Source organism: Tamandua tetradactyla, chromosome 2, assembly GCF_023851605.1.
Source record: "Tamandua tetradactyla isolate mTamTet1 chromosome 2, mTamTet1.pri, whole genome shotgun sequence".
In the NCBI taxonomy this organism is placed as follows: Eukaryota; Metazoa; Chordata; class Mammalia; order Pilosa; family Myrmecophagidae; genus Tamandua; species Tamandua tetradactyla.
The window spans coordinates 102,439,345-102,453,698 of NC_135328.1; the positions used below are offsets into that span (position 1 = coordinate 102,439,345).

The 14,354-nt window shown below is 41.1% G+C and overlaps 1 protein-coding gene and 1 non-coding gene across 3 annotated transcripts in view; one reads left to right on the plus strand and one right to left on the minus strand.

The window, feature by feature from the left end:
• The first annotated feature begins 335 nt into the window (after positions 1 to 335).
• Positions 336 to 14,354, plus strand: part of GDA (guanine deaminase) — a 104,984-nt gene continuing 90,965 nt past the window's right edge. For both annotated transcript variants that reach the window (XM_077148430.1, XM_077148431.1), the window contains exon 1: positions 336 to 539. In XM_077148430.1, coding sequence (XP_077004545.1) covers positions 417 to 539 — 123 coding nt within the window. In that variant the 5' untranslated portion in view covers positions 336 to 416. The remainder of the gene's footprint in view (positions 540 to 14,354) is intronic.
• TRNAG-ACC (transfer RNA glycine (anticodon ACC)) lies at positions 8,004 to 8,074 on the minus strand. Its single transcript has one exon. It is a non-coding gene; the product is annotated as a tRNA-Gly (tRNA).

Consider the following 14,354-nt stretch of genomic DNA (forward strand, 5'->3'; position numbering starts at 1 on the left):
AGCAAATTTCTTGAACAATTAAAGGTAAAGTGGCAGAACCATTGGCTTTTCCAGATCCTTCTTTCATCTCCCGTTCCCTGGGTGGGTGACTCAGCCAGAGCAGTAAGTTTGGAAATGCAAAGGGTTAACATCAAAACTCACGCAGAGGAGAGAAAGACCACACCCCACGGGAGTGCGGAGCCAACTCAAGGAAGAAAAATCCTATTGGCATTGAGGAGGCAGGGACCCAGCCCCTAGGCGCGGCCTGCAGGGGGCAGGCAATCTCCCGGGGAAGCGGGAGGGCAGGACTGAGGCCAGACTCGGTGCCCTCCCGGTGGCAGCCCGCAGCCCGCAGTCTCCCGGAACCCTCACCTCGCCTCTGTCCGCGCGCCCTCCACAGCCCGCAGACTCCGCGCTGCGCTGCGCTGTGCGCTGACATGTGCGCAGCCGGGATGCCGCCCCTGGCGCACATCTTCCGAGGGACATTCGTCCACTCCACCTGGATCTGCCCCATGGAGGTGCTGAGGGATCACCTCCTCGGCGTGAGCGACAGCGGCAGAGTAAGCGAGGGCAGGCGTGGCGGGGTCCCTCGCACCCCGACGGGCGGGCGGGCAGGTGGCAGTGACCAGGCGCAGTGCGCTCAGGCGCCGGGATTTCGCGCAGTTGGGAGCAAGCGCCGCGGCCCCAGAGTTGAACTTGAGTGGCTTTTGGGGAACTCGAGGAGAAGCCCTGGCGCCAGGCTCCTGAGCTGGCTCAGGAGTAACGTGACCCCAGAAGCTGGGAGCAATGGAGTACTTACACCCACGATTGGTTCGACAGCCGTTCGGGGTGCAGTGAAAGGGGGGGGGGGGGAGGGAGGCTTATGATCCCCCAAATCGTAAGAGATGGTTAAACCAGAACCTTGCTTCATTCATCTTTGTGACTCCGGTGCATGGCACAGTGTAGGCGTTCGGTAAATTTGGTTGACTTTATTGCGAAAGAAACAACACAGGAGGGGGTCATTTGGTTAATGTCACTTAGCCCTTTCAGTACATAGAATCAGTGGAGTACTGGATTTCACCCACCTCATCATTCAACCGGACAATGAACTAATAATTCAGGCTAAATAGCTGGTAATACTAGAAAGGATAATCCAAGAGAAATTCCTCTCTCTCTCTGACACACACACACAAACACATGCACACACATCAAAACAAGCAGTTCCATTTTAAGGTCCAAAATGTCTTCTCTGAGTGTATCTTTTACACCTCCTTCCCGAATCAGGATTTCTACAGGCGACACAGGTAACTTGATGTCTAATGTTTACTGTTCCATAATGGTGGCTGTATCAGCAAGTACCTGACCAATAGGACAGTGAAGCCATTTCATTTTTAGAAGAAAAAATAAATGTGGGGATGGGATATTTTTGAGGTGCTTCTGGATGCCAGTTTGGTTGGCAAAAGGACACATGTTTGTGGTTTTGCAGGTTGGAAATATTATTCAGTAAAGATGCTACTGAGTCAGTGATGGTTTTGAATGGTGACATGTGGCGGAGGTGGGGGGGCGGAACTAAGCTATGTTTTCTTATTCTATCTGTGCAGCAAACCTGCAGTTGTGTTTCCTAGGTGATCAAACTCTCAGAGCTCCCCCAAATGGAGAGATGCTAATAAACCCTGAAATTGATGTGTGCTTGATCCTCAAGTTTCAGGGAACTCTCAGGCTTGGGTCAAGTTCCAGGAAGCAAAGAACAGAGACTTCTGAATGGGTGAAAGATTAGAGGTGTTAGCTTAACCACATGGAAATGTTCAACTCTTGGATTTCAGTTTTTATGTTAACTCCCCATATCCAGAATTTTAATTACGAGGGTGGCAGGCAAGAAAGTAGGTGTGGGGACTGGCTTTAACTAGTGGCGAGGAACCAGAAAAGGAAGTAATCTATCTAAAAAAAAATTACCTTTTCTGGGGGTAGTACAGAAGAATAATAAAGGAGTGCCCTGAACATGCAATTAGTTGAGTCAAGGAGTCTTTTATTCCTAAATATGGAGCGTACTGAGGGTATAAATTTAGAAAACATATCATTCCCCCACAAGATAAAATTAACTAGGAATTGAATACAAAGGTGAATTTAACCAAGTGGTTTAGATTTAGGGTATTAAACTTCCTAATCAGTGAACTGGCACTATTTAATGCTTTTTTCTCAGGTGCAAGGCAGTGTATTCTTGACTGTGTAAAGGGGGGGGGGGTGCTGTCATATATATTTCAAGATTTGAGCTCCTCATTTTTGAAATGGGGAATGCTTTGCCTTTAGACTTGCTAGGATAAATATTTTATTTGTTTAAAAAACTTCAAGGTTCTAACAAGAAAATAGTATATCCATGTAATAAATAGATAAATGTGTCAAATCACCGTGATCTTTACATTTTTATCGAGCTCATAAGCTCTTCTCAAATTCTGGTGTGAATCAGAAATACCTTGGGGTGCTTGTTAAAGGGAAGTTATTCCTGGGCCTCATCCTCAGAGAATCTAAGTCTGTGGGCCTGGAGTGAGCCCCAGGAAGCGGCATTCTAATAAACTGCCCAGGAGATTAGGACGCAGGTTGTGAATGGATTATGGTTTGAGTCATCGTTGTATGTAGGTTGTGGGATGAGACGAATTTTGTGGCCCTAGGGAGCTCAGTTCTCCATTTCAAGCCCAAGTCTGGGGCAGCCTCTCAGAGAAAAGGGACCCCACTACCTCTTCCTTTCCCCCTTCCCCTCTGGACCTTATCCCTCATTCCATATAACTTCATTTAAGTCCAGAGAATGAGAGTGGCTAACCTTTAATTCACTAAAATAAAGCTCATTCAAAATTAGGCGAATTTTTAACAATTCTGTCGGCAGTTTTGGTGTTGCACATTTTCAATTCAGAATTATATTCTCTGTTCAACTTTATAGCTTTATAAAATAAGAGCTCCAGCATATGTAATTTATGTGCAAATATCTAATTAATCTCGAGATACTTGTGCTCAAATGCTAATTAATTATCTGATTCTTCCCACATATAAAGGGTCCAGGTAAACTTTAAAACACATAAAGATGCCTGGGGGCTTTTAACGCTCATTTACCCAAGCAAAAGGGAGGAAGAGAATCATTTAGAAGCTAGTATCCTAGAGTGGTAGGGTAAGTCCTGTGGAGAAAAAGAGACCTGGGTCCAAGTCAAAATCTCTACCACTGACTAGCTGTGTGACCATGTGTGAGACACATAACCTTTCTGAGCCTCAATTTCTTTATTTGTAGATTCAGAATTTCCTTTTGCTACGTATCCTGGGTTTCTAGGCTGCCCTGATAAATATTGCACAACGGGTTGGCTTAAACAATGGGAATTTATAGGTCCACAGTTTCAGGGGCTAGAAGGCTTGTGGCCCCCCTGGCTCTGCAGATTCTGGCTGCTGAATATCCTTGTTGTCCTTGGCTTTCCCATCACATGGCTGTGTCGTCCCCTTTCTCCTCCTAGTTCTGCTGACTTCTAACTTCCAGCTCCTCCCTGTGGCTTTCTCTTTATGAGGCCTCTGGTAATGGAATTAAGCACCAACCTAATTCAGTTGGCCACACCTTAACATCTTCAAGAGATCCTATTTGCAATAGATTCAATCCCACAAAAATGAATTAAGAGAATTCTTTTTTTCCTGGTGTACATAACTCAATCTACCACAGTAAGTATTAAGTGAGATCATGTATTAAAATGCCTGGTACTTACAGGACAGGCAACATATACCAGTTCCATTTTGTCCCCTTCCTTCCGTGTGGGCCAAGAAAATCCTTAAACTTTTGCCCACTGCAGCATTTTTGCATATTTCCACATGGTGGCACCCATGGTAGGCCAAGCATTGCAGAGAAAAGTCATGGCCTGGGATGAACTGTGTGGGGAGAGACGAGAGTAGCCAGGCCTCAGCTGTGCAGCCTCACTGCTTGTATAATTAATCCACTGGGACACAAAGATGCATCTGGGAAGAAAGAGCTATGAGGCACATGCTGTCAGGTTCCCTAGCATGCTATCTTTGCTATTTCTTTAGTCCTCGCAATAACCCTATAAAGTTTACCATATTGTTCCCAGTTATAGATGAGTACGTTGACCCTTGAGAAATCATGTAGCCAAAGATGATGCAGGAGCTTGTCTTTGAATTAAGGTCTGTCTGATGACCAAAGTCCATATTCTCTTCACTATAGCAGGCAGCCTCCCTGTGGCATGATTCCTGGCCTCAAAGAACTTGCAAGTATGCTAAAACTTGTACCTGTAGTGAAAGTGGATTGATTTCTGAGCCAAACACTGAACTCATCACGGAAGATGCATTGACAAATAAAATACATAACCCCTGCCTTACCTGCATGAGGTTGACAATCTAGTGACACATGAGTAGAAATTACTATGGTCTGTCAGAACTTGAACTAGTCAAGGAAATGACATTTAGATTATGATCTGAAGAATGAGTAGAGCTTGGACAGACAAGGCAGACAAAATTGAAGGTAGGAAAAAACCTTCTAGGCAGAAGGAACAGCCTGTGCAAAGTCCCTGAGGTGTGAAGGAATGAAAGTGCCAGTGTGGGTAGAGTCCAGAGTACAAGGAGAAGGGTAACTCAAGGTGACCCAGCACAGTTAGGCAGAGGAAATCATGAAGGCATGGTGGAGTGGGATGAAGGAGTTTGTTCCATGATCAGAGTTTGCATTTGTTAAAAATCGTTCTAGCTTCAAGATAAAGAATGTACTGGAGAGGAGTCGAGTACAGGCAAGGAAATCATTTATGATCCTGTTGCAATAGTTAAGGTGAAATAGGGTGGTGTTTTAGATGAAAGAGACAGGGTAGTGTAGCAGTTAAGACAAGAATTCCTAAGATGACCTCTAATACTTACTGCCTTTGTGAATTTGATCAACTTAACATTTCTGTTTCCAAGTTACTTCATGTATAAAATAACTAATATATTCTACTTCATAGCGTTATTGAAAGGAATAAATGAATTACTAATAGTAAAGTGTTTAGAATAATGCCTGCCATGTAGGACATGACCAATAAATATCAGCATTATCAACAATTATGGAGATGGAGGGGGGTCAGATCAGCTGGATTTGATGCCAGTTTGTGTATGTGGGATTAGAACACTAGAGCATCAGAAGTGCTTCCCAGGTGTATGCAAATGGTAAATAGTACAGTGGAATATGAATTGGTTGGTGATAGGAAAGGCTTCTTGAAGGAGGTGGTGAATGAGCTGTACCTTAAAGAATAGATGTCTTGAACATTTAGAAAAGGGTTAAAAGCCCTGGTGATGGGAATGAGCCATTGTTCTCCAATTTCAAGACTGTTGGGAGGAGACAGAGTTTTATTTTACCTGGGACTGCTTCATCGTCTTGCCTTGCCAGTAATTCTCACTGTCTGAATCACAGATCTTAATGGTTTTTATATCATCCTTCCCTCCCATTTGGAAGGGTGAAGACCCATCTTTTCACCCATCTCAGGACTCCAGAATATTCTCTGGATCCTGAAAGGAAATTTGGGATAAGCCATTCCTTGTCAGGCTGCTAAAATGAAGCTTGGCTTTCATCAGACAGATGCTTTCATGCCTAAGTATTATACTATCATCTTGTAAATGCCTAAATATTATACTATTATCTTGTAAATTCCCATTTTCTGGAAGGCAGACTGCTTTGTTCAAAATGCTTGTGGCAGACACTGTTGGTTATCCACTCAATAGCCATGCCCCCTCCTTCCTTATTAATGCATCCTAAATTTGATCAGCCTGTAACATACTCAGCATATAGATAAATTTTGGTGCAAGCCAGTCATAATAATCCTTTTTCCTTTACTGGATACTTATTTTTCCCAGCTCTCTGGTAGCTAAGGGTGGCCACTGATAACATCTGTCACACAGAAAGTCTGCATAGTAGCTTCTGGGAAAGATTTCATTCCTTAATGAAAAGATACAGATGTGGGAAGAGAGGCCCTTTCTTCCTTGGATGCCTTCTTGGAAGGAGCTGCCTCTGCCATTATTTGAAACTGAGGAAAAGGTTAAGAGGATTTCAGAGACACCAACCCAGACTTTGATATCATTGAGCAGTTTAACTGCCCCTGATATCTGCCTGTCTCCAAACTACTTTTATGAGATAATGATGCGTCTTTATTGCCTAAGCATCTGTTACTTACAGCCCAAGGCACCCCTAACATTGTACTGTTTTTCAAATAATCGTATTAGTTTTCAAAGGATTGCCAGCTGCTTTCTCTTCTTCCCTTCCCCTAATTTCCTTGTTGGTCAAGAATATCAGTCTTTTCAGACATGCAGACCACAAATGTTGAAGGTTGGTAGTCAGTCGTACATACCTAATCAACAGCCAAGTATAGACAGTTTTCCTCTGGGATGTCTTTGTGCATACTCCTTTCCACTGCCATTGCCTCTGCCTGGCTATTACCTCTATCGTACCCACATTTATTTTCTTAGAGCATGGGTGATATCATGTAACTCCTCTTCTGTAACAATCTATGGCTCACTATTGCTTCGAAGGTCCAAATGCCCCTGGAAAGGCATGCAGTTATTTGGCCCAACCTGCTTTTCTAATCTTTCCTCCTGCTCCATCCCTCTACTTTATCCATATGAATTTCTCACTGTTTTCTAGCACAATGTATCCTTTTTTGCCTCCAGTTTGTTGGTGTCAATCTCTAAGCCTGGAGTTCCCCTCTGTTCTAGTTTGCCAGCTGTCAGAATGCAACACACCAGAAATGGATTGGCTTTTAATAAAAGGGGATTTATTTAGTTAGTTCTTCAGAGGAAAGGCAGTTAACTTTCCACTGAGGTTCTTTCTTATGTGGGAAGGCACAGGATGGTCTCTGCTGGCCTTCTCTCCAGGCCCCTGGGTTCCAACAACTTTCCCCAGGGTGACTTCTTTCTGCATCTCCAAAGGCCTGGGCTGAGCTGCAAGTGCTGAGATGAGGAATGCTGAGCTGCTAGCTGTGCTACGTTGCGATCTTTCATTTAAGCACCAGCCAATTAAGTCAAAGGTCATTCATTGCAGCAAGTACGCCTCTTAGCCGACTGCAGATGTAATCATCAGCAGATGAGGTTCACGTACCATTGGCTCATGTCCACAGCAACAGAACTAGATGCCTTCACCTGGCCAAGTTGACAACTGAATCTAACTACCACACCCTCCTTTTTTTTTTTAAGTTCCCTTTCCACTCCACCTCTATTAAAATGAAATCTTGCTCTTCCTTTAAGTTCCTCCTCATATATCCTCTTCTATCCAAAGGCTTCCCTGGCCATCATTGCCCAGTTGGAATAAACTGCCCCTTCTTCTGTTCTCCCATAAGATTTTACATATACATTGAAATCAATATTTTCCTGTTGATTGAGAGCATGGTTTCTAGAGTTAGACTACCTGAATTCAAATCCCAACTCTGCCGCTTGCTTGGGCAAGTTCTCCAAAATACCTGAACCTCTGCACCCTTAATTATAAAATGTGGACAATAATTGCACCCTGTTAAGTTGTCAGGCCAGTGAGATAGTGAGATAGTGTATGCTGAGTGACTGGGATATAGTAATTCTCAATAAATATTATCCATTATAATATTTTGCTATAGTAATTATTTCATTTTTGCCTTTGGTATACTTAACCTCACTAACTGTTCTTAGGCAATGAATTGATTTGAAATTCTTTAGTAAAAGGGAGATGAATTGGAGAGTAGCCAGGCAATATGGCCAATATTCTGCTGTATCCTTTGCACATCAGTAGTCTTGAGATATGATAGCTGCATCATCATCATCATCATCATCATCTCCTCCTTCATCATCCCTGCTTTACAAATTAGGAAATAGAGACCCAGAGAATTACTAACTTGGTCACAGCCACACAGCTAGTAAGTGATGAAGCTGAGATTCAGAGCTCTGCCAGTCTAATTTCCAAGATCTGTTACTCTTTCCAGGAGCCCTTGATGTCTCGTATCAAGGAAGAGGGTGAGAAAGACAAATACTCTATTGTCCTCAGGCCCTTTCAACATTGGCCTATTGTTTTTTGTTTTCGGGTGAGGTGCATGGTCCGGGAATCGAACCCTGGGCTCCCACATGGTAGGCAAGCATTCTACCACTGAACCACCCATGCCCCCGGCATGTTGTTTTAACACATAGTAAGTGGTCAGTGAAATGCAGTGAATGGGATGTGTTCCTGCGTGATGTGAAAAAAAAATTTTTTTAAAGACTTATAACTTCAGAGGAAATGTTTAAAAGCGTAATTGAACTTTTTCTTTGAGACTCTGAAAGAGTACTGCCAGGCGTGACTAGATTTTGCCCCCACCAATTATGTAAAGGTGATCTACTAATTCTAGTAATGTCTCAGCAGTGTGAATTGATTTGGTTCTGTGGCTGTGAAGCAGGGCAGGTGTTGGTGTACCTGGCACTGGGTGTCAGCCCAGCAGATTCTGACAGATGCTGAGACAGTGAACAGTATCTCTTGCAGGTCTGTGGCGTGCTCGTTTGCCCAGTAGGCGTTCATGCTGTCATCTGGCGGTGCAGAATAGGTAGACTTCCCTCAGCTGCAGGAGGCCAAGATCGATTAGTCACATGCTTAACCTCATATTTCCATAGAAAGGATTTAAGACAGCCCTTAAAGACAGAGGCATCTAGTGATGGCCGTATAAATTTTAAAGAGGGAAGAAAGTCAGATAATGACATAAGACAAAGCTGGGAATTAGATTGAAAATGCATGGGGAAATGACCTACACTGTTAATGGCCTTTAACTTGACTAGGTGCCAGCTTTTACCTAGTTGTCATTAACTACTAAAAGCAATTGCTCAAGAGCAGCACATCTATTCTTGGTACTGACTTCAGATGGGAGTTTTCTCCTGGCAGGACACTATGTCTCATAATTATTGTCAGCAAACTTCCTACATACGGTAGAGTTTCATAGAATGGCCTAATGCACGCCCTTAACATGAGCTGAAGACTTGATAAAAAGCAGGCTTCCCTAAAGCTATTCAGCCGTGCTAAAGTAATAGAGGTGGCCGGTGGCCAGTAAGCCAGGTACCCAGGTCTTAGTGATCTGAAATGACCTGGAGATAGATTTCAGGATAGTCGGAAGGGTGGCTGTTCTCTAGACAGTCCTCCTGGGAGGGGACCTTTCCCCAAGAGGCAGGGGTTTTAGCAATTCAAAGACCTTGAAGGTAAAGGTTTTGTGTCACCAGTTAGATGCAGAACCATATGTCTTCACAGGTAATCCAGCTTTGCGGATGTTAAGGAACCTAACGGGAGACTCCGCAAACATTTCCAAACTAATTTACATTTGTGAGACTGATCTTTTCTTTTTTTAGAAGGTATGCCAATTCACAGCCTGCTTAGCTCGTTCTTTCAGTTTTTCCTGTGCTCAAGCCATTTTTTAAGTCTCAATTCAGGTATCGTCTCAAATCTTTTCACTAGCTTCCCTATCTCAAAGTGACCTCTCCCTCCTATTAACTGCTTTTTTACTGTCTGTTCTTTTTATAGGGTACTTATATATTTGCTGACCATGCTCCTTATTTGTATATATTCAAATTGATTGTAAGTTTCTATTCATATGCTCATGACAGAAAATACTATGTACTTCCTGGCAAGCAGGATCTTGCAAGTAGAATAGTTTCTTAGTAAATGTTTGTTAAATGAGTGAATGCTCTGAAATATAGCTACTATTGTACACTGTGTCTTAATCTTTGTTGAAAATCTTTCTGAAATATAGTTGGTATAGCTTAGCCAGTACAGTATTGAATGTAATTTAATCTCAGCCAGTACAGTATTAAATGTAATTTAATCTCATCTCAAGAGTGATTGTTATTACCCTGAACGTATAAATGTTCAGAAATTGTTTGCTCTATTGATGAAATCCATTCTGGTTTGAAAATGATGTTATTTTTTTTCTTTATTAATGAAGTTGTGGGTTTAAAGAACAATCACGAATATATTACAGGATTCCCATATACTACCCTATATTAATACCTTGCATTGGTGTGAAACATTTGTTACGCTTGATGAAAGCATGTTTTTATACCTGTACTGTTAACTATAGTCCAGTGTTTAAGTTAGGGTTCATTGTTTGTGTTGTGCAGTTCCATGGATTTAAAAAAAAAATTAAGATTTTTTTTGGGGGGGTGTATGGTCTGGGAATCGAACCTGGATCTCCTACATGGTGGAGGATGTTTTCTTTTATGTCAAAACACAGTAGCTAGAGATTATTTTTTTTAATTTTTATTTTTTTTACCCTCTGCCACCTATAAATGTTTTATGTCTTTAGCCATTCATTCTACAAATATAAAATAGAGTACCTACTATATGCTATGTGTTCAATATACTAAAGAGTAAGACTCTATGGCTAGTGAGTCAGTTACAAGCAACACACTCCCTGATAGTGAACATGTATTTATCATTTAAAGCCAAACATTCATATCACAGGATAAAGGGTTATGCTTCAAAAATAACTCCCCCAGTGGATAAAATGATAAGGAATGCAAAGTTCATAAAAATTAAGTAATGCAGCTAAGAAGTATAAGATTTGGGATTTGAACCCAGATCTATTTTCTCTTTAGTATTTATCTTTCTGGATTTAATTTAAAGACCCTGGTTATCAAATCAGTCACTTGAGTTCTTAACTCTCAGCCCTGACCCCTTCTTGTGCTTTTGAATTCTGGTCTGTTTCTCCTACCATGTCCTTATATTCTCCTCCTGGTTCCTACCCCACTGAAGTTGCTATCTCTTCCTTAGTCTTTTCCTTCAACCTTGTTTGCTGCTCTCTTATCAATTAAGCCATTTCTATACCTTAGTTTTCAGCACTCACAAAACTCAAGCAAAGTCTAGGAATAGCCCCCAAATCCACAGCCTTCTTACAACCCCAACGCAAGAAAGGGGACTTTGCAACTAATTGAATCATTATTCACAAATCTTAATTTGTAGAACTGGTTGAAAAGGAACACACCTATGCTTTACAAAAGAGTTGTTGATAAGACTGATAAAGATAGATTCAGAAGGATTTCAAAATTTCTAATCCTATATTTTTAACCTGTCATTCATTGATCTCCTTCCTGCCCCCCCCCCATCCACCTACCACATTTGTTGCAATCTCTGCAGATAGATTTTTATCAAGGGAGTTAATAGCTTTCATCTAATTTCAAAAGGATAGATAACTCCAGAATATTATGAACCGTGATAGAATGTTACGCAGCTATGAGACAGAATAAAGTTAGGGAGCATAGAATAATGTGGATGGACCTTAGGAAATTATGCTGAGTGAGATTAGCCAGAAACAAAAGGACAAATACTGTATGGTCTCCCTGATGTGAACTGACATTAATAAGTGAACTTGGAGAATTGAAGTTAAGAACACAGGTCATCAAGAGATAGAAATAGGGTAGAGATTGGATAATTGGTGCTGAAGGAATACTGATTGTGCAACAGGGTTGATTATAAAAATTAAAAAAATGGATGGTACGCTACTACCTGACTGTAGGACAATAATGTAAGTACACTGAATGAAGCCGAATGTGAGTATGTTAGAGGGTGAAGGGCTGGGGGCACATTTGAAACCAGAAGGAAAGATAGAGGATAAAAACTAAAATGATATAATTTAGGAATGCCTAGAGTGTACAATGATGGTGAGTAAATGTACAAATTAAAAAGTGTTTTTGCAAAAAAAGAGTTATAAATCTCTAATCTTATACTTCAAATATATTTCTTTTGAACAGCATCCCGCATCTAGCCTTTATTTAAATGCTCTCAGTGATGAATATACCAGGAATGCATTGATCCACTCAAATTGAGGCTAATCATATTCCTTTTTTTCATTTCTCAAATTGCCAGAGAACCATTTGAGCCCCAGGCACCATAATCATGAAAAAGTCCGATAGCGATCATTTTGGGGCCTCTCTTTCACTTCTATCCTACAAGGATTGATGGAAAGTCCAAGCAGTCATATATTCCCAAATATTTAGTGTCTCCTGCCTTGCATGTGCTGTCCTTGTTCTGTGGCTACAGCTGTGAACAAGAGTAAGCCACTGCCCTCATGGAGCTCCCCTTTCATTTTGAAAAGGTGTCTTCTAGATGTCCATCTTGTAAATTAAACAAACTCCATTGACTAAGGTGACTCAGAATACAGTGTAAAGGATGATATAGTCCATATTTTAAAACTTCAATGTCTGTGTGAGATCAAAGGAAGGGATGTTTATTTGGTGCAAAATTTATATTTTAGGTAGTGCATTATCTAATTTAACTTATATGGTCAATTTAGTTGAACATTGTAATTTCATGAAATCTTGACAGGGCATGAGATCCTGTTGGTTTTTCCAGGTTAGTATGATGCCTCAATAAATCCCAGAGTAATCTGGGCAGAGAATAAAATAGTACTTGCAAAGTCCCAGGGAGATAGGAGGAAATATTCAACTTCCCCATCTGGGGAATTTCTGATGTTTTTGCAAGCAGTGGGAACAAACAAATCAACAGACTCCCTCGATCTTGGGGTTTGCCCTTATGAAGTTTATTCCTGGAAAGAAGAAGCTTAGCCTACTTATAATTACGCCTAAGAGTCACACCCAGAGAACCTCTGTTGTTGCTCAAATGTGGCCTCCGACTTGGCACGTGACTTTACTGTCCTCCTACGTGAGACATGACTCCCAGGGATGTAAATCTCGCTGGTAACGTGGGACAACACTCCTGGGATGAGCTGAGACCTGGCATCATGGGATTGAAAAAGCCATCTTGACCAAAAGGGGAAAGAGAAAAGAAACAAAATAAAGATTCGGTGGCTGAGAAATTTCAAATAGAGTTGAGAAGTTATCCTGGAGGTTATTCTCACGCATTCTATAGATATTCCTTTTTGGTTTATGGTGTATTGGAGTGGCTGGAGGGAAATACCTGAAACTGTTGAGCTGTGTTCCTGTAGCCTTGATTCTTGAAGACGATTGTATAACGATACAGCTTTTACAATGTGACTGTGATTGTGAAAACCTTGTTTCTGATGCTCCTTTTAGGCAGGGTAAGGACAGATGAGTAAGAAAAATAAGGATTAAAAAAATAAATAATAGGGAAGGATAAAAGGCAAAAGTTTAGGTAGGTGGAAATGCTAGTGGTCAATGAAAGGGAGGGGCAAGGGGTTTGGGATGTTTGAATTTTTTCTTTTTATTTCTTTGTCTGGAGTGATGCAAATGTTCTAAAAATGATCATGGTCATAAAAATGATCATACAACTATGTGGTGATATTGTGAGCCACTGATCTTTTATCATGTATGGACTGTATGTGTACGAAGATTCTCAATAGAAATATTAAAAACAAATAAAAAAATAAATCTATTTCCACGTCCATGGTGGCCTCTGCTGGCCTTGCTCCTGGAGCCACATGATACATTTGGGTGCCGGTCGCAAGCCTTCCCCTGCCACCACCCTGCTGCCTTGGCAGGACTGAACAGGGCCTTCCCTAAGGGCAGCTCAGTGGCAACTTCTCCCCCCCCGCCGTGCTTTGCTCCTCCTAGAATTCCTGGCACAGGCAGCTGGGATTACACCTGTCTTAGTACTTAGTTTACCTTCTAGGAAGGAAGGAAACATAGCTTTCCTTCCTTCCTAGAGTATCTAGGGCACTAAAAAACAAAATAATGATAAATCCTCAGTTGGTCACCCAGCTACAAGGGTAACTTTTGAGAGTTCCATGGCAAATTTAAAATATGATTTTATAAAAATGTGATCAATAAAAATATTAGTATCACCTCTTATATTTGTGCATTAAAATTCTAAAACAGGATTAAAAAGGAAGTAAATTTTGTGTGTGAGTCATCTTTTTACATTACATTTTGCTTCTTGTCTCTGGCACTATATATTATAAACTCATAGGCACAGGATTGTTGACGGCTGTGCTGAACATATTAACAACAGCAATAACAACGGATATTTATTGAATATGTGTTATGAGGTAAGCCCTGTGCTGAATGCTTTGCATGCATTATCTCAGGAATCCTTATGAATTTTAGGAGGTAAAACTCTTACTATTATTTCATAGATAAGGAAACTGAGGCTTAGAATGTTACCCCTACATCTAACATAAATATCCGATGGCTATAAACTGGATGACTTTTCTTTCTCCTAATGCCATCATAGCTCTTTGTTTTGAGATAGTCAAACAGCAAATTGGCAGTAGCTTCTCTCATTTAAATTGTTAATACAGACTCATCTCCTCTGATATATCCTCTAAGATTGAACAATAAATCCTGATTGTCTCCCTAAAGATCTTGCTTCCTGAATATCTTTGACCTTATTTCCTACTATCTATCTAAAGAGCCTCACCCTCTTTCTTTTTGAAGACATTATTTAGTTGACTTTATTACACTAACTTACTAAAATTTCAAAGGGCAAATTGCATTTAAATTTGACTTCTGAT